The following is a 23,962-nucleotide window of genomic DNA, read 5'->3' as shown; positions in this document are numbered from 1 at the left end:
CAACCAGCATCTTTGTTAGTGGGAATTAATTTGATAAACAGATAGGACAAAATATCTACCATGGTGAATGTTGTGCTCTCTGGGCTAAAAAAAAAAGTTAACAAAACATTTTCCCAGTAAACTTTATTGCTGTACATTAGGCCTTTAACATTCCATGTACAAGGCAGCCTACAAGTTACAAGGGAGATATTTACCATTTTACAACACATGGTTGTATAACAAGATTTAGTTGCAGTTCCCTTTAAGCTACAAAAACGATATACACTAGAAGGATGGATAAATAACAAGTGTCATGTATATAAAATACCAAATGGTGTTGGAAAACACACACACACACACACACACACACACACACACAAATAAAAAATAAATGAATAGATAAATGGGGCCTAAGTCTTTTTGTTCAATTTTTATTTTTGAAAAACTACTCTGGTCTGTAGATTCATTTACAATAACAGCATTTACAAAATATCAGGGTTGATTCTGTTGAACCTTGAATCGTGGTTAATTAACTGAGAGGATCTGTGCGCTCTTTTATAGAAAAATGACACTTGCTTGGCATTATAACAACTATTTCTCTTCCCTGCTTCTTTTCAGTCGTGGGATGTGTATTAGGTCTGCTTTGTTATATTTTGTGTCAGATGTTGTGTTGGAGGTGTAAGCCACACAATGAATGAAACCACGGATACATACATGTTACAGTGTAATCAAAATACTTATTATATGAAAAACGTGGTGGTTCTGCCACTTGTCTCTCAGGGGGTCACATCACGTGCTGGCAGTCAGCCAGGAGAGGAGTACTCGTAGATCGCAAACTCCGCCCAGCCGCCACGTGAAAGATCGACCGCGAGTGCACAAACGAGCGCACCCTGAGATCACACTGACTGCCTGTCGGTGAATGACATAAACAAAGAGCCGGTGACTTTTCAGGGAATCAGACAACACTCCTCAAGCTCCACGCAAACATGGAAACTGGTAGGTTGAGTGGCACTTTCCCCTGTCCCCGCCGTGGTGGTATGTGTCTCCGGCAGCCCGAGCTCAGTCTGTGTGTGACAGTTAGAGGATGACAGCTGAGGGAGCTAACAAGCTAAATTAAGTTAGCATTCACTGCGTTAGCATGGTAGCCTGCTACTAGCATGGCTCTGCCGTCCCTTACACATCTAAGTTGATAGGTAGATTGTCAGCAAAGTACTAATATCTAAACTGTACAGACAGACACAGACAGATAACACGCCTTAACTTGTTAATTCAAAGGTGGCGTCAGCTCCAGGAGCCGGGAAATGTTAGCTTGTGCTAGCTAGCTAAACAAGAATGGAGTTGGGAATGCCAGAAGCTGTCAAACTCTTCAAAGTGGTAACGATTCACTGAAGTTGGGTTTTCGTTAGGAAGAACTGCTTTGACCCGAAAAGAGAAGAATTTTTCATATGCTGCACTACTCTTTGTAGTGTTTGTTTAACTATGTTTACCTTCAGACAGGCAAGTCAGCGAGTAGAGTCGTTTCGATTCCACTCTAACCTCAGGGTTCATAACACTTTTTATGCCGGTGTAACACCAAAAAGTGTGACCTATCAGATTCTGTGACTACACCCAAACGACGATGTTTTCCTAACCATAACCAAGTACTTTTGGTACCTAAACCCAACGAAACTGCAGCCGCTTCACATCGTCAACAAAGCCTCTGGTGCTTAACTTCCCATTTGGGTCACAGAATCTGATAGATCTCACATTTTGGTGTCACACCGGCAGGCAAAGGTTTGGTCAGATGATTATTTCTAAGATCTTTGTTAACTAATTGTTCTTGTATATAGAGCAAACATTTTTCCTACATGAATTAAAATAAGGACCATGGAACTGTCATAATAATCTGTTCTTTGGACTGCGGTTTTGTCAGCTGCTGTGGGTTTCTACTGAGCCTGTTGGCTTCATGCCAGCTGTAGGTCAGCCCTTTGCACATGGAGCAGTGATCGGCATAGTAAAATGCTTAGCTAATATAAAGCCAGTTACATAACCACTGATGTGTAAATTTGCAAGTCACCCTGGCTACCTGTGCATGGCCCCTCCCCATGGAGAACCACTGTGACTATTTGGTTAGACTCACTCTTTAACATGTGCTCTTCAACATACACCTATTATTCTGTTACACATCGGAGGTGAATCTCTTACTCCCCCCCCCCCCCCCCCCCCCCCCCCCCCCCCCCCCCCATTCATTTATCGATCCATACTCATCAGTGTCAAAAAACTGTTGCCAAAAGCAAAAAGCGTTATGTTGACACAGGACCCCATGCAGGCCGATTCCTGAAATATTCTCAGCTGTAGGCCTGGCCTTTTCTAATAGTATAGGCTTGACATTTAATGAAGTTTGACACTGTCCTAATCTGCGGCAGTCAGTGCATCTCAGCGTATCGATGGAAAATAACTGAATGCAGCTAAGAGAGACAGGGGTCGAACTCTAGGCAGCATGCATGACTAGGCAATGTCCCTCTCAACGTTTAATTGCTCTGCACCATTATTTGACGGAATTACAAACCACACATCAGTGCCAGTTTGATTCTGTCAAAGTGTGGGTGCACCCCTCCTTCCCCTGTCTGGCGGGAATAGACAAGCTTTCTAGTGTGTTCCTCTCACAGATGGAGCCAGATGAGTGATATCAGCCAGCTCCGGTCAGCTCTCAGCTCCCTAGGGCCACTTACAGCACTACTAGAAAGCAGTCTTGATTTCTCTCCCTTGTTTGTCGCTCCCTTTTCCAAGTCTGTCCTTGATTCTTTATCAGAGCTCTAAATGTAATTGTACTCAATATCTTTAATAATCTGTTCCACTGTAATCTCTGCATACATGGTGGAGAAAAGGAGTGCACCATACTGTTGTAGTATTATGACTATTGATCTGGCATTTTCCAGGCATTATTCTTGCATCTGAGTGCAAGCGTGCTCATAAATCAGATCTTAAGTGGGAAGTGTGGATGCTTAAAGTGCACAGATGAGTCATGGGAATTGGGACAGTAGGAACTTCCTCCTGTTAGTTATAGTCAGCTGTCTGACTGTCTGGCTGTGAACATCTTCCTATTACAAATTAACTTCCCACCTTCATTATTTTACCATTCATTCTTGCTGTCTTTTATTCTTCCCTTCTTGCTCCTCCAGGTCTGAGTCAGGGGAAGGTAGCCACCTTCCTTAAGCGGCTGCGGGCCGAGCCACGCTACCTGTTGGCCCAGAATGTGTCCACTTGCATTGACCCGTTGGAGGTTTGTCTGCACCGGCAGACTGTCCAGGATACCGTGCACATCTTCCAGCACTCTATTCCCACAGAGGGCAAGCCCATCACCAACCAGAAAAACTCAGGTAGGACATAATGGAGCACAGCAACATCATAAAAGTGGACATTTTTTTGTGGGTCATCACACACCGATGCCTAAACTATTACATTTTGTGAATGTAGTCCAGACAACAGCATTACAGAGCACAGACGAACGTTAAATGAAGGTATTTCTTAACTGTGTTCTGCATTTTAATGAATGTCACACAAGCTGCAAAACTTACCTCAACTTATATATTTCTTGGCTGCAGTTATCTGTCACAGATGATATGTGCATGCTCTCACTTTTGATATAATGTACAGTTTTGTGTGGCGGAGTTTGCACTGTATTTGCACGAGGTCCCCTTAAATTTGATTATTCAGTTCAGTTGCCAGCAGGATTATATATTTCTCACTAAACCGGCTAAACCGGCTGAAATCTTGTTCGGCTATGCGGACTCCAGAGCCTCACAAGCACGATGAATGGTGCGGCTAGAACCTCTCATTATGTGTTGGTGGATGTAGTGCAGGCTACAAAAGTCAGTCTTGTCTGGAGATGGATGCACTTTGAGCATCCTGAAGCCAGTCCGTGCTGACCATGTTCCAAAGCAGACCACAGGTTTTATAACTTATACGGTCATTCATCCTCCCTCCCAAACAGCCAGTAGTTTCTATTAATTTATTTATTCATCTGTATAAAATTAACCTAATATTGATAGGCCTAAAATCATGAAATTAAGATAATAAAAGGTCAATTCAACTCCTTCATTGGTCTTAAAACTTGCACGAATCTTTGGGAGAAGTTGTTCTGTTATTTTTTTTTTAGAGCACAAACAGCTGTTGCCTGTGTAAACACATGTTTACCTTACTAACCAGGGTATTTCTCAATCCTTTTATCACCAGGGCGATGTTGGATCTTCTCGTGCCTCAACGTCATGCGGCTTCCCTTCATGAAGAAGTTTAACATAGAGGAGTTTGAGTTTAGTCAGTCCTATCTCTTTTTCTGGGACAAGGTAAGACACAGAACCACACGTCTGCTGTATCATTAATAATATATGTAATGTGATGTTGTGATTGTTTCTTCACATTTGACTTTTCTGTGACATGCTAGTAAATTGATATTTTTTGTTGTTTTGCTGTCAGATCACACTGTGTGTGTGTGTGTGTTTGTGTTTGCGTGTGCATTGGTAGTGTTGTTATGTAGCGCTCCACTACTATACAGTCATTGTCCACCTAAAACCCTCTTTTGTGTGCCGTGCTCAGTGCTCTTTCAGGGTCCCTACGTCACAGTGACACCTTGCTAAATGTTTTCCATGTCTCTTTCTCTCTCTGGCCTCATGTCTTTCTCTCCCACATGTTTAGACAGCCATGTGTACGCCTTTCTTCGTAGCCGTGGGGATTAACACTGACTGTAATATTAGTTCTTAACACTGAAACCATAATGTCGCTCTAAGAATATCCTGCCCCGCTCTCAGTTAGTAGGTTATTACGTTACATCAGAGGTGTAGAGTAGTAAGTCTTTAATAGCAGGTCTAAGTCTTAAGTCTGCCAAAGAAAGCCTAAAGTCACAATCTCTTCATGAGCAAAGTGCCCGTCCTTCAAGCCTCTGAATGCTGACCACTTAAATTACGCAATGTTTCTATGTTATCAGAATCAGAATCAGCTTTTATTGCCAGGTATGTGTACACATATGAGGAATTTGACTCAGGATTGTACATTGCTCATGATGTGCTTACTCATACAAAAATACAAAATCACAATAATAAAAATAAAATAAAATAAAATCAGACACAGACTTCAGTGTAGACAACACAAATATACACACTATAAAACAATATAGAAATGGACAAATAGTGCAGTGAGCAGAGTGCAAAGGATGCAGGAGTATGTACATGTCGGAGGTGGATGTGATATACAGGTACGCATACATGTACACAGTGCGATGAAGCATAGTGCAAAGGATGCTGGAATAAATAAGTATTTTGTGCAGGAGTAATGACTTGAGGTAGGTGGATTGGTACACAGTATCTACAATATGACAATATAACAGTATGAACAGCACTGAAATAGAGAATGGTGAATAAATAATAAGTGTTAGCCAGTAAACAGGTGGCTGATTAGAGGCGGAGTTACTGGGTTAAGCTGGTTATAAGCTCTAATAGATGATGGCTGTGCGAGGCCTGCCTGACACTGTTAACTCTTGTTTCTTTTTTTATTGTTCTGGGATTCTGTCGTGTAAAAAAATTTACGCTTTGATGTTTTTGGTGTCAAGTCTTACAGTTAAGTCTCAAATTTTTTGTGCACTAAAGCCTAGTTCACACTACACGATTTTTACCCCGATTTGCCGATCGGCGGTCGCCAGTCGTTATGTGTGAACTACATGACGACACATCAGAACGGCTCCCCGACACATTTCTGACATTTGACACCTTTTACTCACCTCCAGCTCTCTTTGTAGCTCAGACCATCCCTGCTACCTGCGTGTGCTAATCCATTCTTTCACCAATATTCTTTGTCTTTATAATTGCAAGACAACAGCTGTTTCGTGTGTGTCTCCGGTGACTTCACGACGTCATCAATTATCTTTTGTTATTGTTTTGATGTGAGAGATGTCTAGCGGCACAATGATATACTGTGTCTTTATGTCTGAGTCAAGTCTACACAATAACGTGATCTATCAGATTGTACAACCCCTCTCCGCTTCTCTGTTTGCTCACACTGTCTCTGTTGTTTTTATTCTACAGGTTGAGCGCTGCTACTACTTCCTCCAGGCCTGTGTGGAGACGGCACAGAGGAAGGAGCCAGTGGACGGACGCCTGGTCCAGTTCCTGCTCTCCAATCCGACCAATGACGGAGGACAGTGGGACATGCTGGTCAACCTCATTGGTTAGTACTCCTCCTGATACACGACGCTAACAAGAAGTTCATGTTTGATCATTGACCAGCCTATGCAATTTGTGCACTTACACCAGTGTTTAGTTATTAGGAAAATGGACTGTAATTGCTTTAAATATGTAAGAAAACACTGGTGGACCATTAAGAATTAGCAGACTGGATTAAGAAGATTGTTTTAAAATTAGTTTAATACTGTCCTGTCTGCAGAAAAGTACGGCGTTATCCCAAAGAAATGCTTTCCAGAGTCACACAGCTCAGAGGCCTCACGCAGAATGAATGACATCCTTAATCATAAGGTGTGTTTACACGTGTCCTTCGGTTTAATCCAAGTCCACATACCAGTGTCACATAACTGGTGAAGCGGTGCTGACTGGTTGCTTTTGTCTCACTGTGCGTTTGCAGCTGAGAGAATACTGCCTACGACTCAGGAACATGGTGGCCAGAGACGCTACTAAGGTTGAACTGTCTGATGCTGTGGACACCATGATAGAGGAGGTGAGTCGTAAAAAGCACATACAACTGTTTCCTGCAGGATATGTTAGAGAGAGTATTTGTAAAGGCATTTTTTTTCATGGAACCAAAAACCTTTTGAGGAAGTCAGGAAAATAACCCGACTGGAGGAACTAGGTACTAAATTTAGTTCCTCTTGAATGCTTCCAGTTGTCAAAAAAAATCCCCCCCCGCCCGTGTACATCTTTATTCACAAAATGAGGACTCTGCTATTAATGTAAGGAAAAGTAAGAAATAAAACTTTATTTGCTAATTGATTCATCCTAGTTAGATAATAAAGCAGAAATAAATTAAATTCAAATTAGCTTTATTGGCATGAATGTGTAATAACCATTAGACAATCACACGCAGATTGTCTCTACTTTGGAGAAAGTCCATTTTATTCATTTAGTGAATCGCTGTTCCAAAGAACAACAGGAAAACTCACGGAGCAAGATCTGTGCTCGTTTCTTAAATGCAGCTGTCATTTTTTGATCCATTATTGGCCTAGTTGACTTCATGTTTTTTCCGAGGCAGGGGAAACAGGAGTGTGCAAAAGAGGCTTTTAAGTTCCTTCTTCAGTTCCACTTCACTTCAGGTCCTTAGTTTTATGTGGGTGGAAGAGGGCTAAGAGACAATAATAATAATTCTTGAAGCGTCTGCCAAATGAGTAAATGTAATTCACCTCCCTCATTTAACTACGACTTCAGCAGTAAACACATGCTTGAATGTATACATTCACACAAACATTAAACATTATAAACTGTGTAAAAGTAGAATCCATGGCAAAGCCGTTGTATAGCATTGCAATAGATTGTTCAGGTGTACGTAATAAAGTTGCCACTGAGTGAGGGACTGTTAAATCCTGGCAGAAATAGTTTTAGGCCTTGTTTAATTATTGTTACATTGTTCAGTTTTTTTACCAGAAGAGGGGGCTGTCAAATAATACTCCGCAGAGAGCTGCAACATCGAGCCAGTTTGAAGTGACACCTAAAAGCTGTTGCAACAAATATTAATGTAGTGATGTGTGAACACCATGTAGATAATAGGGGTGCATTTTGTGTTTCTTATTATTTACTTTACCAATAAGATTTAAATTGAAAATCACATTTTCTATTTTTTTACACAGGCAGCAAGCAAATCATCTGCACAAATTTTACATAATGCAGAGTTTTTAGTATTTATTTTAAGAATACCTTGTTTGCACTGCTGACAATGTAGTGTGCTGTAATGCAGCAAAGTCTGATACTGTGCGCTTCCCCTCTGACAAAGCTTGGAAAAAGGTTCCCTCTCATACCCCCTTAGTCTTCTTGTTAAATTTTATTGGATGCCTATGGGATCAGGATTATGTTATTTAATCCCATAGACACTCAACAATTGAGCCTAATAGCCTAATATCCTAATAACTAATAGCCTAATATCGCCATTTGCAACTTCAGACTACACACCAAATACTTTAAAAAGAGTCTGTCCCAAACTGCTGAACTATCTCTTTGACCAAATCCAGCACATTTAGGATTTTCTATGTGATCTCCTTTTGATAATGTAATATACAACGTAATATTTTTCCCACTTCCATTCACTGAGCCTGTCTTGAAACTGTTTAGAGCCCCCCAGGGGGAGGCCGGCCTCCCACTTTGAAAACCTCTCCTCTAGTGTATCTGTTTGTGTGCGTACATGAGCGCATACAGATGTAATGTGTGTGTAATGTGCACACGTCATTTCTGGACTACAGATTGTGTGAAATAAAAAAAACGTCACAAACTTAAGATAATGATCTTGTTTATGGAACAGTCTGTCACAGAGCGTCTGCCGCCGGACAGCGAGGACAAATTTGCCTCCGAAACAAAAATAAAAAGGTGAACATGATGACGTAAACAAACTCTTATACAACGTAACAAACTTGGCGTGTTTTATGCGTGCAGTGAAATACAGTCACGTGCCTACAGTGTGTGTGTTTTTGTGGCTTGGACAGGTTTTACACGGTGTAGGCGTGTATGCATATAGGCTTTATTGATGCTTCGTGTGTGTGTGTGTGTGTGTGTGTGTGTGTGAATAAAGTGCGAATGTATGAGGGCCCAGTCAGTCAATCAGCCTCCTATTGAGACGATTACACACAGAATAGGGGTCTGTTTATGCAGCCTTTGTTGTCAGCTGTTTGGTTGCATTGTGCTGCTGGCTGCTTGCTTGTTTAAACAGCGTCGATGGATGCCCAGCCGTCAACACACACACACTGACACACAAACATATGTTGTGCAACAGTAAAGATTACTCCCACCGCACTGCACGACAAAGTGAGGGGCGGAGAGTTGCGTGTTTGTTTGTCCACCTGGAATTGGTTTGTTTTGCGAAACACCGCTCAGTGACAGCCGGTGGTGATTCAGTCATGTCAAAAGAACGACCGGCGTGAAGAGAGCCAACTTGTTTAAGAGTATTGTAGCAAATGCATTTGACCAACGTCATTCTAAAAAAAACATCATCATCAATAATTGGACACCCATCTCAGAGCAGAAAGTTAAATCTTTAACATGTTTATTGACCTCAAATATTATTTATTAGTCTTTTTTTTTTTTTCAAATCCCAATTGTTGGACTCATGAATCAAATGAAATACCCTTCCATGTTTTTACCCTGTCAGTAATAAGAAACGTGTCAAGTAATAACACATACTATATATGCGTACGTTATGTGCATTATAGTTTCAAAAGGAAGATCTATTTGGATCTGAGAGAGAACATTGTATTCTATATTTTAAATAATTCAGCTGTCAGCTGTTCTGTAGTTCTGAATTTGCTCAAAAAAAATTATTGTGATCAAGATCAACAACATTAAAATTATGACCAGTATATCAGGTATACAGTATTTGGGGATCATTCACTTGATATGTGCACAAGTGTCATCCACAGGAAGCATCACAGTTGCCCCAAATTAAGCCGACGCGACAGAATTTTATTGTAAATTGAAATTTTTTTTACAAAATAAGCTATTTGAAGATTCTTTTGTAATTTTATAACCCAACAATGAGTCAATTTATTAAACAAATAACCAGTAAAATAGATGATGAAAATATTCATAATTGTACACAGAATTATGAAAGTCAGTTTAAGACATGTCCCATAACCCCCCCCCATGTGATAAACTTGACATCTCCTTAGGCGTGGCAGACACTTGGCGTCAGGTGTCAGTATGTATGACTATTGTGGCATTACAGCGCTTTGTTTAGCAGAACACATTCAGGAGCTGTTTGTGTATATTAGGTTTACAAACTTCACAGGTATGTCAGTGGCACACGTGTCTTCCAGTGTGTGCACAACCACTTCACTGCTGTGTGTGTGTGTGTGCGTCTGTGTGTGTGCGTGTAGGCTTACATAGTTTGTTTTCTTGGACTCTTACAGTGTTTCCTCTACATGTTCATATGTGTTTTGCATCTGTGTGTGCACATGTGTTTCTCAGGATCAGAGTGCCGTGTCAATCCTACTTTGGTGATACTTTAGGTGATGCTGTCCACCCGCCCTACGTGGCTGCCGTGATTGTGCCCTGGTCTTCGTCACGCCGGCCCCACACATGCTCCTGTGACAGGCAGCCGGGGTCAGCGTCTCTGCTTCCACTTACTGTACCCAGGGTGCGCTTGATTTTAAATGGACCCCGTTGCGTGTCAAGAATCTATTCTATTTGTCAGGCACATTAGTTAAAACCAATCACATTTTGTTCCAAACCTCTGCAATAGCAGCGTATCCCATTTTAACCCGCACCTGCACTAAGTATGAGCAAACTAGCCTTGTTGCACCCTGACAGTTTCTCTTTATAGATGTTCTTAGGATGACACTATCCATACGCTGCAGTATTGAGGCAGAGAGGATTAGTTTATGTTTCAGAGCTAGTCGTTCTCTTTCATGCTGTATCTGGTGTGTGTCCATGCTCCTGTACTCTCACTTGCATAGACAACTAGGCAGCACACACACACACACACACACACACACACACACACACACACACACTATTAAAGGGACATTCACTGGATCTGTACATGCACGTACAGTTCTTTGCACACATGCGCGCACACACAGATGGTATCCTCACACCACAACTGTAGCCTTTCCATGCTCCATTGCGTCATGGAATCAGAAACGCCATGTGCGGCTCTGGTCTTGGCTCTGAGTGTACGGGGATTGATTCTTAAGACAAAACTAATTTTCTGAGGCAGCCGTCAAATCACAGAGGAACTTTCTCGCCGCAGCTCAGAGGCCCGGCGCTGCTGGCTATTGGCTCAGTTGATTTGTTGTTCGATGTGGGTGGCTTCCTGTAGATGTGTCATTGTTCTGGGCCTGCAGCGAACGGCTTAGCCAGTTCAGAGATGTCCACTCACATTGCTTGAATTTCTTTGCACTATTGTTAAAATTTAACAATGACCACGTGTTGCATGTTTACAAAACACGGAAGTTTAATCAAAACCTTGCTCATTTTTATCCAAACTGTTTGCATGGTGTCATTTGCTTACACTCACAAGTCCAGCTTCTAGACAATAGTTATACATTTACCTCAGAGTAGCAGTAAGGCACATGTTTCGCCTCAGTCTGGCATTAACTGAGAGTCGGCTTCAGAGCCCATTTATTTCATGAGCGCTTGGCCCACTTTCTTTTTTTGAGCGCTCGGTCTTGGTATTGAAATGATTAATTTAAATGTAATTCGACTGCATCTTTTTCACAACAAAAAATCATCACACTTATGTGCTGAATGTACAAAATACAAGGGACATAATCCAGCTAATTCCAAAGACTGAGCAGGTACATAAATGCCATTATTAAATCTTTATCAATAAAACAAGATAGTCAGTAGTAGGTGCACATGTTTTTGCACTGGACCAAGAAGCAGTCAAACACTTTTCACTACTACTTAAGATGACCAAAGCAACGTAAGTGGCTATTTTCTTTTGTAAAGCAAAATAAAGTACAAGCTAACAGAAACTACTTGGGTAGCTTAGCAGGTGCCATTGCATTTTTAAAAGTGCCTTATTATAGACTAAATCAAGCACGTAAATACTACAATCACTTTATTTCCTTTTTTATTTAATTTTTTTTTAATGGAAGGTTCAGGTAGTTTCTTCAGTGTGGCTAAAACTCAGACATCCTGCATACAGAGAAAGGTCAATAAGCAGTGTTTTTATTATGTCAGTGGTGTCTGGACCACACAGATAGTCCAGGAAAGAAGGAAGGCTGGACTCGGATTGCCCAGCACTTCCATAATCTTGAAAACTCAAGTGCCTTGCTCCAGATGTTGATCATGATGATAATCTTTATTTTATAGAGCACTCTTAAAAAGCCATGTTACAAAGTGCTTAACAGGGGCGCAAAAATCGTAAAACCATCAGGTTTTAAAAGGAAAATTAAATTTTGTGTTTGTTATGGGGAAGGATCCACATTAGCAGATGCCATGGCATTCAGCTAGTCTTCCTGGGGTCCACACCTGACACTCTTTACATTACAACACATTACATTAAATTACATAAAATAATACAACAAAATCACCCTGATAATTGTACATTAATATATATTAAAAAGTGCACATATACAATTTAAAACAATATACAAGTCTAAGCAGTCACCACTGAGCATACGATTAGGTAGACACTATTATTACTAATTATTGATTACTAAAATCATTGTAAAGGTGATATTTCAATGACAATTTATGTGAAAACAGAGCATGAATTATGAGAAACTATTAGTTATACCTCCTATTGTTTCTGTTGGATAAAAAGAAAACACATTATTTAAGGAATTATGAAATGCAGTTGAAAGAAAATAAAAAGGTTAAATCAAGGAAGGTGCTCCGATAAAAGTATGTTTTTAAGACGTTCACTGACTCAGCTGACCTGATTTCCTCAGGGCCCTGACTGCAATCACTCTGCCCCTTTAGTTTTCAGCCGGGCCTCTGGAACAGACCTCTGCCCAAAGATCTCAAAACACGTGCCGGTGCAGTCAGAGGTCCGATACAGCATAGCGTAGCAGGGAGAGTCTCCATGAAGAGCCTTGAAAGTGATCAGTAACATTTTAAAATTTATTCTAAAACACAGGCTTAAACTGGAGGGATGTGATCACGTTTCTTTGTTCTGGTTTTGTACATCGTAGTGTGTCCCCATTGGGTCACTCTGCTTACTGTGTGTGTGTGTGTGTGTGTGTGTGTGTGTTACACTCACTCCTAACTCCAGGTGATTTGTTTGTTTGGGTGGCGTAAAACAAACACGAAGAGAGACGCCAGCCGGTCAACACTGGAGCACAGATGCCATCAAACATTAGCTGCGGTCAGCCCCAATTGCGTGCAGTCAGTCAGCTTATTGTTTATAGCAAGACACGCAAACTCACTATGTGACAGAACTAAGACTGATCTGCTCGAGACTGATGAGTTGAAGTGAAAGCGGCCTCCTAACAAACTCACATCAGAATCACTTGTAACAGCTGCTTCCTTCAACCTGTTAACAGTTCAGATGTTTAGGATATTAGGTTATAAATGAGATGGCCTTTTGAAGTTTACAGTCCAAACATGAGTCAAGTCCAACGCCGCTTGGTGTAATGAAGAACTTGAAGTCTACCCTGAGGGCTTGGGCTTGAATTGTTTGAAACCGGCAACCATAATAAGTTTGCTGTCTCAAAGTAGGATCAGTATCGATCATGTTTTTGAGACTCCCAGTGCTTTGTGAAAGGAGTTATAAGTACATTAAGTTTAATCCGAGAGATTAAAATTAAATTGAAATTATTTTGATGCTTAAGAAATATTACATCAGTATAAGTTTGTCTAATTCACCATTCTTTTTAGTAGTTGTAATTTTTTGTCAGCTTCCCTATTTTGTTCCACACCTCTCTGTGTCCATCTCACCTGTTTGTCTCTGCCTCATTCTCTGTCACTCATGTCTATCTGTCATCGAGGCAGCAGGTGTTTCAATATTGATCCTGCTCTGATGTGGCTGTTATTCTTCAGCCTGCGGTCTCTCTGCCAGCCCAGCTTTTCCCCCCTCACACCTACTTTATTTACCTTGCCTGGGGAGGATGAGTGGGCGCAGGGCTGACGTGGCATTAAGGGAGGCGCTTGCAGCATGTCTGAGGGCATCTGAAAAGAAGAAATGGAAAGGTTTTAAAGCTGCCAGGGAGAGCAGAGTTATTCTTGGAAGAAAGAGACAAGATGGAGGAGTGAAGAGAGAAAGGGAGCTGGGGGGGGGGTCGAGGGGTTACAGAGGTGTCTTGTCAAGGTGCCGCGGACTGTACACCTTGGCATGTCGTCTTGCTCACAGGGCAGTCTAAACAAAGTAGTTGAATCAGGAGGAAAAATAGTTCGGGGGGGCGGGGTGGATGAGGGGTTGAACAGATGCCTTTGTTGACTCTGCGCATGTGTGTATTTTTTTGTGTCTGTACTTTTTGTGACCGTAAGCATTTCTGCGATGAAGAAAGGGATTGTTTGTTTGTGTAAGCCAGGCCTGAATTTATGCATTTTTGTGTGTTTGTCTCTGTGCGAGCATGTCCCCCGGGTATGTCTGGGGTGAGAATAGTGGGCTCATTGGGCTCTGCTAACCCAAAACGCAAGAATGTCATTTTTATGTAGGGGCATTTAATATGTGTTGACTAAGCATGGGAAACTGCTGCTATATGTCTCCAAACACAGCCAAAAATAATCCCCTCGTCAGCTCTATATTCAGCTAGACAGAAGTTTAATTTGTGTGGCTATCAGTAGTAGTACTCAATAAAAATAGTAAAAGTCCCCACAATCAGAATAACACTGTAGTACACACTGTGCTGTAGACCCACTGTACATGTGCGTCTGCCTTTTGTCAGCCTGATGTATCACTGTCTAGTTTAACTTCTTTTATCTACCACCAACAATGGCCCGCGCTGCATCTTAATTTCTCTGCTGCTTTTTAATCGTGTTTGATAGGAAAAGCGTCTGCTGAGTCTTGGGAGAGGACAGTGGAGGATGGGAGGGGTGAAAAGCAAAAGAGGTGGGGGAGAATTCCTGAGATGACTATATTAGAGGTTAGAAGGGCCAGATTGACAGACAGACCGGTCCAAACAACCCGATTTAGCCCACAAGAACTCGGTCTGAACTTGAGCGCAGCAGGAAGACACACATGGAGGGAGGGGAAACGGGTGTGGGGTACAAATGGAGAAATGGAGGGATATAAAAAAGGCGTAGGGAAGCACTGTAGAGGGGAAAGTTGAGCAAGGATGGATGATGGTGTATGCACAGGTTGGAGGGGATGATTTTTAAAACTTCTCCAACAACATCCCGAAATGCAAGGAAGTACAAATCTTCCTGTTCAGGTTGGCTCGTGGTACTTCCTTTTACTTCAGTAGAGCTGAAGGAGAGACTTGGAAATGACACAAATGTGTGAGTCTCTTTTCAAAAAGTACCATATATGCATTAAAGCCTTTGCGATATGTTTGTGTTTTCCATCCAACTGTCAGCTTGCGATTGGTTTGCTCTCTTATTTTTATTTATTTATTTTTTTGTCTAGTAAATAAACAAATCTCACAAAATGTCAAGAAAGAAATATTCTTACACCTATTTCCTTATTAAACAGAACAAAATAAAACTCACCAAAACAGTCTTGGTTAGTCTTTCTACTATTCCAGCAATCACCATCTGGTCGAAATAAACCCTTAATTCACTGAGTTGGATGTGAAAACATTCGGACTCTACACGCTGCCTCTCTCTGCTGGCGCTGGCCTGTTTGTGCTGCTGGGTTAGCTCACTGAACAAGTGTCTGTTGCTGAGTAGCGGCTTGTTCATAACGTAAAATTAGTAAATAAAATCTCAAAAAGGCAAACTGGTGATGGACTCACCCAGTTGCTGATATAGTTTTCCAGTCGCTAAGCCCTTGTAGTAAGAGTATGGTACCTCTGTGCACATGCAAAGATCACCGTTTGCTTTGTTAACGTAGAGATAGTGTTATTTCTCTGAGCTTTTGATACAATGATTGTCTGAGAATAGTCAATATGAGTTTACAGGGATTAGGTTGGCTTGCAAGCCAGCAATTTGGTAAAGACGTTGATGTTCAAACTGTGTGTCTTGTGCAGGTGTTCCGGGTGGCCAGCGTTTGTCTAGGCAGCCCTCCCGAGACCATCTGTTGGGAGTACAGGGACAAGGACAAGAACTTCCATCGCATGGGACCGCTCACCCCTCAGGAGTTCTACAGGGAGCACGTCAAACCCCTATACAACATTCAAGACAAAGTATGTGACCCGTTAACCACATCAGATGGCTCTTGCAACTTCCTGTTGGTCACTGCTGTGTAGAACCCCAGTTTCTGACTCCCGGTGGGAAGCTGTGCTGTTTCTGAGCTCGTATGGTAACTCTCTATCCTCAGGTGTGCCTCGTGAACGACCCTCGGCCCCAGAACCCTTACGGGAAGCTGTACAGTGTTGAGTTCCTAGGTAATATGGTTGGTGGCCGCAGCACTCTGTACAACAACCAGCCCATCCAACTGCTTAAAAAGGCTGCGGCTGAGTCCATCAAGGATGGAGAGGTAGGTTGGAGCAAACAGGCGGTAACTGTCGACACATTTGTACATTGTGAGCGTGTCTGTGTGCGAGTGTGACCACCATAGCTACTGTTTTTTTTTTTTTTTTTCCTAGGCGGTGTGGTTCGGTTGTGACGTCGGGAAACATTTCCACGGCAAGCTGGGCATTAATGACATGAATGTGTGAGTATAAAGACATCTGTTGTGCATTGTTGAATGGATGTAGTTTGGTCATCAGTCATGTGGACTTTAACATTAAAATCTATATGATTCTCCTCATGGTTTAAAAGTTATTTGCAATACAACAGATATTAGAATTAGGGCTGGGCGATATGGCCAAAAATGGTATCGCAATGAAAAAATTCATATCATTTGAAATTGATAAATTATCAATACACAATAAATGTCAAATCATTATTTCTTCCAAGTTTAAAGGCTGTTTTTTGCTCTTGAGTGCAAGATGAAGAAACCAGATGACTAGTTGTGGTTTTAAACTATTCTTTATGGTCAGAACAAACACTTGCCAAACAGTGGATCACTTCACAAATCTGAGGCAGACCATTAAAAAAAATTATGATAAAATCTTTTTTCAACCCCTTTTCCTCAACAAAATTGAATATCTTAATAGAAAAAGTAAGTGCTAATTCGTCCGTGATTCAAATGAATTAAATGAAAAATTCATTTGTTATATTTTTATTGAGGAAAATTATATCACGATAATTATCATTATTGTTTTATTGCCCAGCCCTAATTAGAATCCATAATTTTAGCCTTTCTAACATGGCTTTAGTTTCTTAATTTGTCAAAAGTAGTAGAGTTGGGTGGTAAGTAGAATGCATTTTAGTAAGGTTAGAAACATTTCTTGCTTCAGTGCCCTTCAGGAGAGCTGTTTTCTGGACAAGTAGTTGTAGTTTTGTTTAGAAAAATTGCAACAGGAGAATGCAACAACATACTGCAAACTGAATTTCACCACTACCTCTATTGAATGTTTGAGAGACGGCTGAACTCCAACCAGCCCAATATTCATCTAAATGTAAAAAAAAAAAAGCTCTTTTAAAATCAGTTTTACCAGTGAATTGACCCACTTCTGTTTGGCACTGCTGCATCCCAGTCTGTGCCATGACTGCAGGGTTCATGCGAAGGGTCAGCCTCTCCACAGGGGAATAGTTGCTTATCTTTACCCTTCAAGTTCAGCAGCATCTGTGCCTGAGTTGCTGGCGCCAAGCTTAAATTTGCCTACTGAACCAAACCAGCGTGGTGCCAAATGTCTGGTGCAATCTCTGTTGAGGCTCATCTTCCAGACTTTTCTTGTGCTGGTAGATTATAATTGGAATGAGGCTGAGGCGTAATGGAGCCTCATTTCTACAGTCATGTTCAAGAAAGGAATGAAAAGGTGAGCTATTTTTAGCCTGTGCAGAATCCCTGACTTATGAAGATATTGCTTTTGGCTTTTTATGGTGATCACACCTGTTCCCCTGCCCCCTTTTGATAAAAGATATATCGGGAATGTTGGGATATGATTTGGACAATCACCCATAAAGTTAGCAAAACGTTTCTCTTGAACTGATCAGCATGTATCTCAAATAAGGGGCAGAGCTTGAACTCAGAGGTGGGGGGTGTGCTTGTGCGTGTATGTGTGTGCGCAGGTTCAACCATGAGCTCGTGTTTGGAGTTTCGGTGAAGAACCTCTCTAAGGCGGAGCGACTGATATATGGAGACTCTCTCATGACCCACGCTATGATCCTCACTGCTGTCACAGACAAGGTATGCTCACACAAACACACAGTACAGGTGTGTGACTGTTCACCTAACTCATACCAAACTCACAGTACGTATACAAACGGACCAACAGGCATCAGAGTTTCCCAGGGTTTTTATTGCATCAAAGCCTTGCTGCGTGTTTATGCTGCTTTAATCGGCTGCAGTTTTTCATAGTGATGTCAATTTCCCCCTTGTAAGTAACTCCAGCTGTTAGGACACTTTCTTCCCTCCAGTCGCGGCTTCTCACTCTTATCTCTCTCTCTCTGCCCCCCCCCCCCCCCCCTCTCAGGACGCGAAAGAAGGCTATGAGAAGTGGAGGGTGGAAAACTCCTGGGGAGACGACCGTGGGAACAAAGGTAACACACTATTACACTACTGTCCTACTGTCAGTCCTTTTCTTTAGGGTGTGATGTTTTTCTTTAGATTTATGCTCTGACAAATTACCAGCAAAACATATTGTAACCTGATTGTTGTCAAGTAGCTCTCTAAAAGCATCTAAAACAGCTCGTTTCACCTGGATCTGGTCTTGAAGTCGTAAACATGCTTTTGCAACAAAGCCCTCCCCCATCTCTCTTTTGACATCTTTCTCACACAGCGCTGTCTCGTGATGAACCATCATCTTCCTGTTTGTGTCTATTGCATTAAGGACAGGATTAGACTGAGAGCCCCCCCCTGTGTTGCTGCTTTATGAACTTGTAATTGGCTGTGTCCTGTTTCATAAAGACTCACAGACGTTCACACAGACACAGCTGCCGTTATTGTGTTTTTTGAGCCCAGTGCCTCCGGGTCCAGTTGCATAAACACAGTTACACAAAGCCAGCAAGCAGCACCACGAAATCCCTCCAAATGTCTTCGCAGAATATTTTGTTGTGATTACTTACAGGGCTAGTTGGTGAACTACTGTAGCTGGCGAGCTAACCACTAACATGCAAGCCAGCCCGTCAGTTAACCACAGTGGTGGACGGTGTACATTTACTTAAGTACTATACTTACAAATTTGAGATATGTACTTTACTTGAGTATTTTCTTTTCATGCCACTTTCTTTTACTCCACCACATCTCAGAGGGAAATATTGTACTTTTTAGTTCACTACATCTAAATAACAGCTTTACAAATTAAGCTTTTTACACACAAGAGTTTATAAAATATGATGTTGTGTTATGAATTAAACTACCCAAGAATTTATACAAGTACAGTTGAAGCAATTAGTCTGTTGACAGGAAATGAATTGGTGCATCGATTGAAGTAATTGTGATGGCATTTCTCACTATTTTCAATCGATTGATGGAGAAAATGATCAGCAGATGAATTCATAATGAAAATAATTATTAGTTGCAGTCCAATACAAAATAGTTTAAAATGAGCTCCACCTCAACCAAGTTCAACAGTAAAATCCTGATTTTACATGAATGCATGAGCAATAATAATCTCATGACAGATTTATGTAATTGTATAACTGTCACAAGGGACATTTTTCTGCATTGAGTACTTTTAATACTTTAAGTACATTTTCCTGATTATACTTGGGTAACATTTTTAGCGCAGTACTTTTACAGCGTAGTGTTAGTACTTTTACTAAAGTGAAGGATCTGAGTACTTAGGGTTTATTCAAACAAGGTATTTGTACTATTGACTTTTGTCTCATAACTGTCTGAACAGTTTCTCCTTTTGTGGAGCAGTATTACTATGGTTCAGCACAGCTAACAGCTGTGATAGCTTCCTCCATTTTGGGAAGATGGCTCACTGTTGATCAACACTGCAAATTCATGGGTAAAATATGCACACATTTACTTCGCTCCCGTGAGCGTATGCACTAATTTATGTTAGAATTAACTGATTTCTCTGTTGTAAATGCTGGTGTGACTGGTCCTTTAGACTGGTGTAGTATAAAACTTTATCTTACAACACACTGACATAAAAATACTTTATTTTGACTGGGAACTTTTGAACCTAATTTTCTTTCTTTGTGGTCAGCCTACTGAGCTGTGGGTTGTTGTTATATATTTTTCTTTTTTTACCACAAATTCAAAATGAATTTAACAAATGAAGTCATTTTGATGCATTAGGGAAACATGCTCTCATTAAGTAAGTAAGGTTGGGTTGTCTTTACGCAACAGGCCCCACAACACAGCAGGTAGTCCACACCACTGCTCCAGACTTTACTGTCTACTGTTGTTATTTCCCCCGTCCTTTCGCCTCTGTTTCTCATCTTCCTCTGATTCTCTTCTCCATCTCTGGGCTCGACATTCCTCTGCAAATTATAGGAGAGTATTTCAGGTCAGTCATGCATCGTCTGGCAACACACACACGCTGCAGCATATACACACGGAGAGACACACACATACTCACAATATTTGCTCGAGCCCACAAACCGTAGTGACTGTTGGGAAAACATGTGAAAACCCCTCTGTCAAATCAAATGTATTTCACGCATATCTTATTCCATAAACACCAGCAGATATGGAAGGCCAGGGCCCGCAGCCCCATCCGCAGCCAAATTAATAAAGTGTTTGAGAACAAAAGTTTGAGAAGTGGAGTTCACTTGGGAATCAGGACACATTGTTTGTTTGACAAAAGCTGAGGGGGAAAAAGAGGCAAAAGTTGAGAAAAGGAGGGGAGAGCATGCAGGAGGAAAGAGGGAGATCAAACGGAAAGGAGACATGGGTCAGGTAGAATCAGAAATAAGGAAAAACAAAGGCAAGTAGATGTAGCTGATTTTGGAAAGATGACAATGGAGAAATTGGAAGAAGAGTGGTAATAGCTGTAGAGCAGAGGGAGAGAGCGGAGTGTGTTTATAAGATTTGTAAAGGCTTAACGTCTCCCTTCAGGCCTTCTAATATTCGTCCTAACCCTGAAGGAGTCTCAACTTTCTGTTCCCTCCGTCTTTAAGCCCTCACACTGCCGCTGTTATGGCTCTGCTCGCTCCACATCTCAGACTTTTACACCGATTCAGACAAATGTTTGGCAACACGCTCTGAGCGATTTATTTTCAGTTTGATGGGACATTAGCCTGAGTTGGACTCCTTGAACATTTGTCACGAGGTTGGTTTGAGCTCTGAGTGAGTTTGACATGGAGCGAGAGAGAGAAACTGTATCGTTAAGTAAATACGAGAAGATGATGTTAATGTGGATGGAAGGATTTCCTTGGTAGCGGACATAACAGATTCTTGGGAAGAGAAGCTTCATTAGCTTTTAAGTATGCTTTCTAATCCGTTGCCATTATTTTGCACCCAAACCACAGTTGCGTATCGGCCCCTTCACCTCTTTTAAAGGCCCCATTTCATTTGCCATGAAATGAAAAATGCCTTTTCTGTTGTCTTGCCACAACCAATTATTTCTCAGATGCATCTTGTGCTCTAATCACGGACCACTTTTCAGTCAAGTATAAATCCCAGTGTGGAGTCCAGCCCTAAGTTTCTTTATGTTGTCTTTTATGTGTCTTCATTTCTATGTTAAGCTTTGCTTTTTACCAATGCTACTGCCACGGCTCAAGAGATGCCAGTGTTCATCAGTTGGACAGTTGATCGGTCCTCCACTTTTGCTCACGTTGAAATAGCCCAACAACTATGGGATCGGTTGGCATGACATTTTGTACAAACATTGGTGGTGCCCACACGATACGTCATAATGACTTTGGTGATCCTCCGACTTGTCTTATAGTGTCACCAGCATGTCAAAGTTTCCACACATTCTGTGAAATATCTCAACACCTACTGGATCATTTGGCGCAAATGTTCATACAAACATTCCCGGTTCCCAGACGATATATCTTAATATATTTAAATTTGTCCAGTACTTTGGTTTCTGACCAAACACCAGCAAAACTGATGATATTCCCATCAGCCTCAGCTGTTCTTAGTGTTTATGCTAACATACAAAACTAAGATGATGAACATCGTTTACATCCTAGTTCCAAGTTTACATCAGCTTGTTAACATTGTCATTGTGGGAATGTTAGCACGCTGATGTTAGCATTTAGCTCAAAGCACCCTGGATACAGCCTGACTATTTTGACTAAAGTTATATGAAAGTCATGGTTCATGTTGGCCACGTGTTGGAAAGCAAGATGGCTGCTCCACACTCTTTTAGCTCACATCCATCTGTTCTGAGACACGACAGTCAGCCTATCCCTAAAAACAAATAATGACACCCAACACACACACATACACATACACATACACACACACATACATGCCACCCAACATGCGGGTTCCAGGAAGCTCAAATCAACACACACACGGATACCACAGTGAGAACCAGGCAATGTGCCATCTAAGATTTGCGTACTTGGAAGAACACACATACACAACACAAACAGACACGCCATCCCGATACATTGTTTTGAACTGTGGCACGTTCTTGCGGTTACCCTGACGTCTTCGATAAGTCAACTTGACAGTAGGAGGGATGCTCTCGCTTGCTCAACTCTGAACACACAAGGAGGGGGAAAGAAGAGACGGAGAGAGAGGTGGGATCAGAAGAAAAAGACGAGTAAAATAACTTAAATTCACTGGAAGATCTGGTGGCCAGTTCTCATCCTGCTTCCCACATGTGTCGGTTCAGTCCAAGAGTTTGAGCTGTTTTGGTTTTACGTAGCTTTGAGTCTTTGTTATCTAAGCAGAAGACACACATGCAGACATATTTCATTTTGGCGAATCGTTTCAGCATGGGGTTACATCCTCATCCAAGAAGAGATTAGGTTATCCCAACATGTCAAGTTCAAGGTAGGCTTTCATAACCACCCCAGACTCGGCCACGTTGACCTTGTATGACCACACACACAGAGGGAGAGAGAGAGACGGACATTGTTTAGTGTTATCAGGGTGGGCGTGCAGAGGTGAGAGCAGAAGTGTTGAATGCATACTGCACTGCTGGGTGGGGTCCTTCTCTTCCTCCACCCTTCTGGCTGTTGAAACAATAGAGTTTAGTGATAAAGGGCACTTAAAAGCAATTAATGTGCGTGTATGCATGTGTGACCTTTCTGTTGTTCTCATTAGCGCACTCTACTCTTCCCCTTTTAACGAAAGAGGAGTAGCCCTAATCGGTTTAATTAATGACAAGATGTGTTCCTAAATTTCCCTCTAAAACAGTGTGTTGTGATTAAAGAACTGTCAGACTGATTTTTTTTCTCCGCAAATCCTGCCATTTTAGAAAAAGGCATTAAAGGCTGGGCCGCTCTCATGTTTGGATAAAAAAATAAATAATCATTGTCTGAGATGTGGAATATTTCCGCACATTTGTGAGGGAGCACCACTGTTTTTTGCGTTGTATAAAACTTTGTAACAAAAACAACATTTCTTTTTTTTTTCTATTTTTTTTTTTTATCTGTGTGATGTTCTTCACATTGGGATGAACGTGTGCTGCACAACGTTGGAAGTGCACAAGTGAATGGGCACCATGGTGGGGTCCAGTATACAGTTCTTACATACATACAAACAGTGAGATGTATCTTTGTTTAACTTCACTGTAGCACGATATTTGACATCCAAGTCAGGCGAGAATAATGCAAAAGTTGCTAAGGGAACTGATTACATAGTATTTCCTAGCAATGAACCAGGACTCTATACTATGTATCAAAGTCCTGAATTGCTATCTCCCAAAACGTGAACATGTCAGTCACAGATCAGCTCATTAAGATTTTTTATAGGAACAATGTTGAAAATATAGACTCACATTTTTTAACAACTGACTGGTTGTCTTCCCTGTCTCTCTGTAGGTTACCTCATTATGACGGACGATTGGTTCTCCGAGTATGTGTATGAGGTGGTGGTAGACAAGAGGTTCCTCTCCCCTGATGTCCTGGAAGTGATGCAACAGGAGCCCATTGTACTTCCTGCCTGGGACCCAATGGGAGCCCTGGCGTAACTACAGAAATTTTATCCCCAACCTCTGGTCTATTTGACTCCGCCCTATTCCTCGGCTGCTTTTACCTCTCCAATATTTCCCCCCACACCTCGATCCGAGACAGCCCGTTCTTCTAGACAAAATAATAAAGATTTTGTTTTCTTTTTTACTGGA

The 23,962-nt window shown here is 41.5% G+C and overlaps 1 protein-coding gene across 1 annotated transcript; it reads left to right on the top strand.

Moving 5' to 3' along the window:
- The first annotated feature begins 820 nt into the window (after positions 1–820).
- On the top strand, positions 821–23,962 carry blmh (bleomycin hydrolase). Its single transcript, XM_046074944.1, has 12 exons — positions 821–975; positions 3,141–3,338; positions 4,195–4,304; positions 6,036–6,177; positions 6,394–6,482; positions 6,589–6,681; positions 15,740–15,895; positions 16,030–16,188; positions 16,298–16,365; positions 17,829–17,946; positions 18,233–18,299; positions 23,661–23,962. The coding sequence occupies exons 1-12, from the start codon at positions 966–968 to the stop codon at positions 23,807–23,809; spliced, it is 1,359 nt and encodes a 452-aa protein (XP_045930900.1). The 5' UTR covers positions 821–965; the 3' UTR covers positions 23,810–23,962.

This window comes from Micropterus dolomieu, linkage group LG17 (assembly GCF_021292245.1).
Source record: "Micropterus dolomieu isolate WLL.071019.BEF.003 ecotype Adirondacks linkage group LG17, ASM2129224v1, whole genome shotgun sequence".
NCBI classification, from domain to species: Eukaryota; Metazoa; Chordata; class Actinopteri; order Centrarchiformes; family Centrarchidae; genus Micropterus; species Micropterus dolomieu.
The sequence above is the reverse complement of the archived record's forward strand: the minus strand, read 5'-3'. Positions and strand labels throughout refer to the sequence as shown.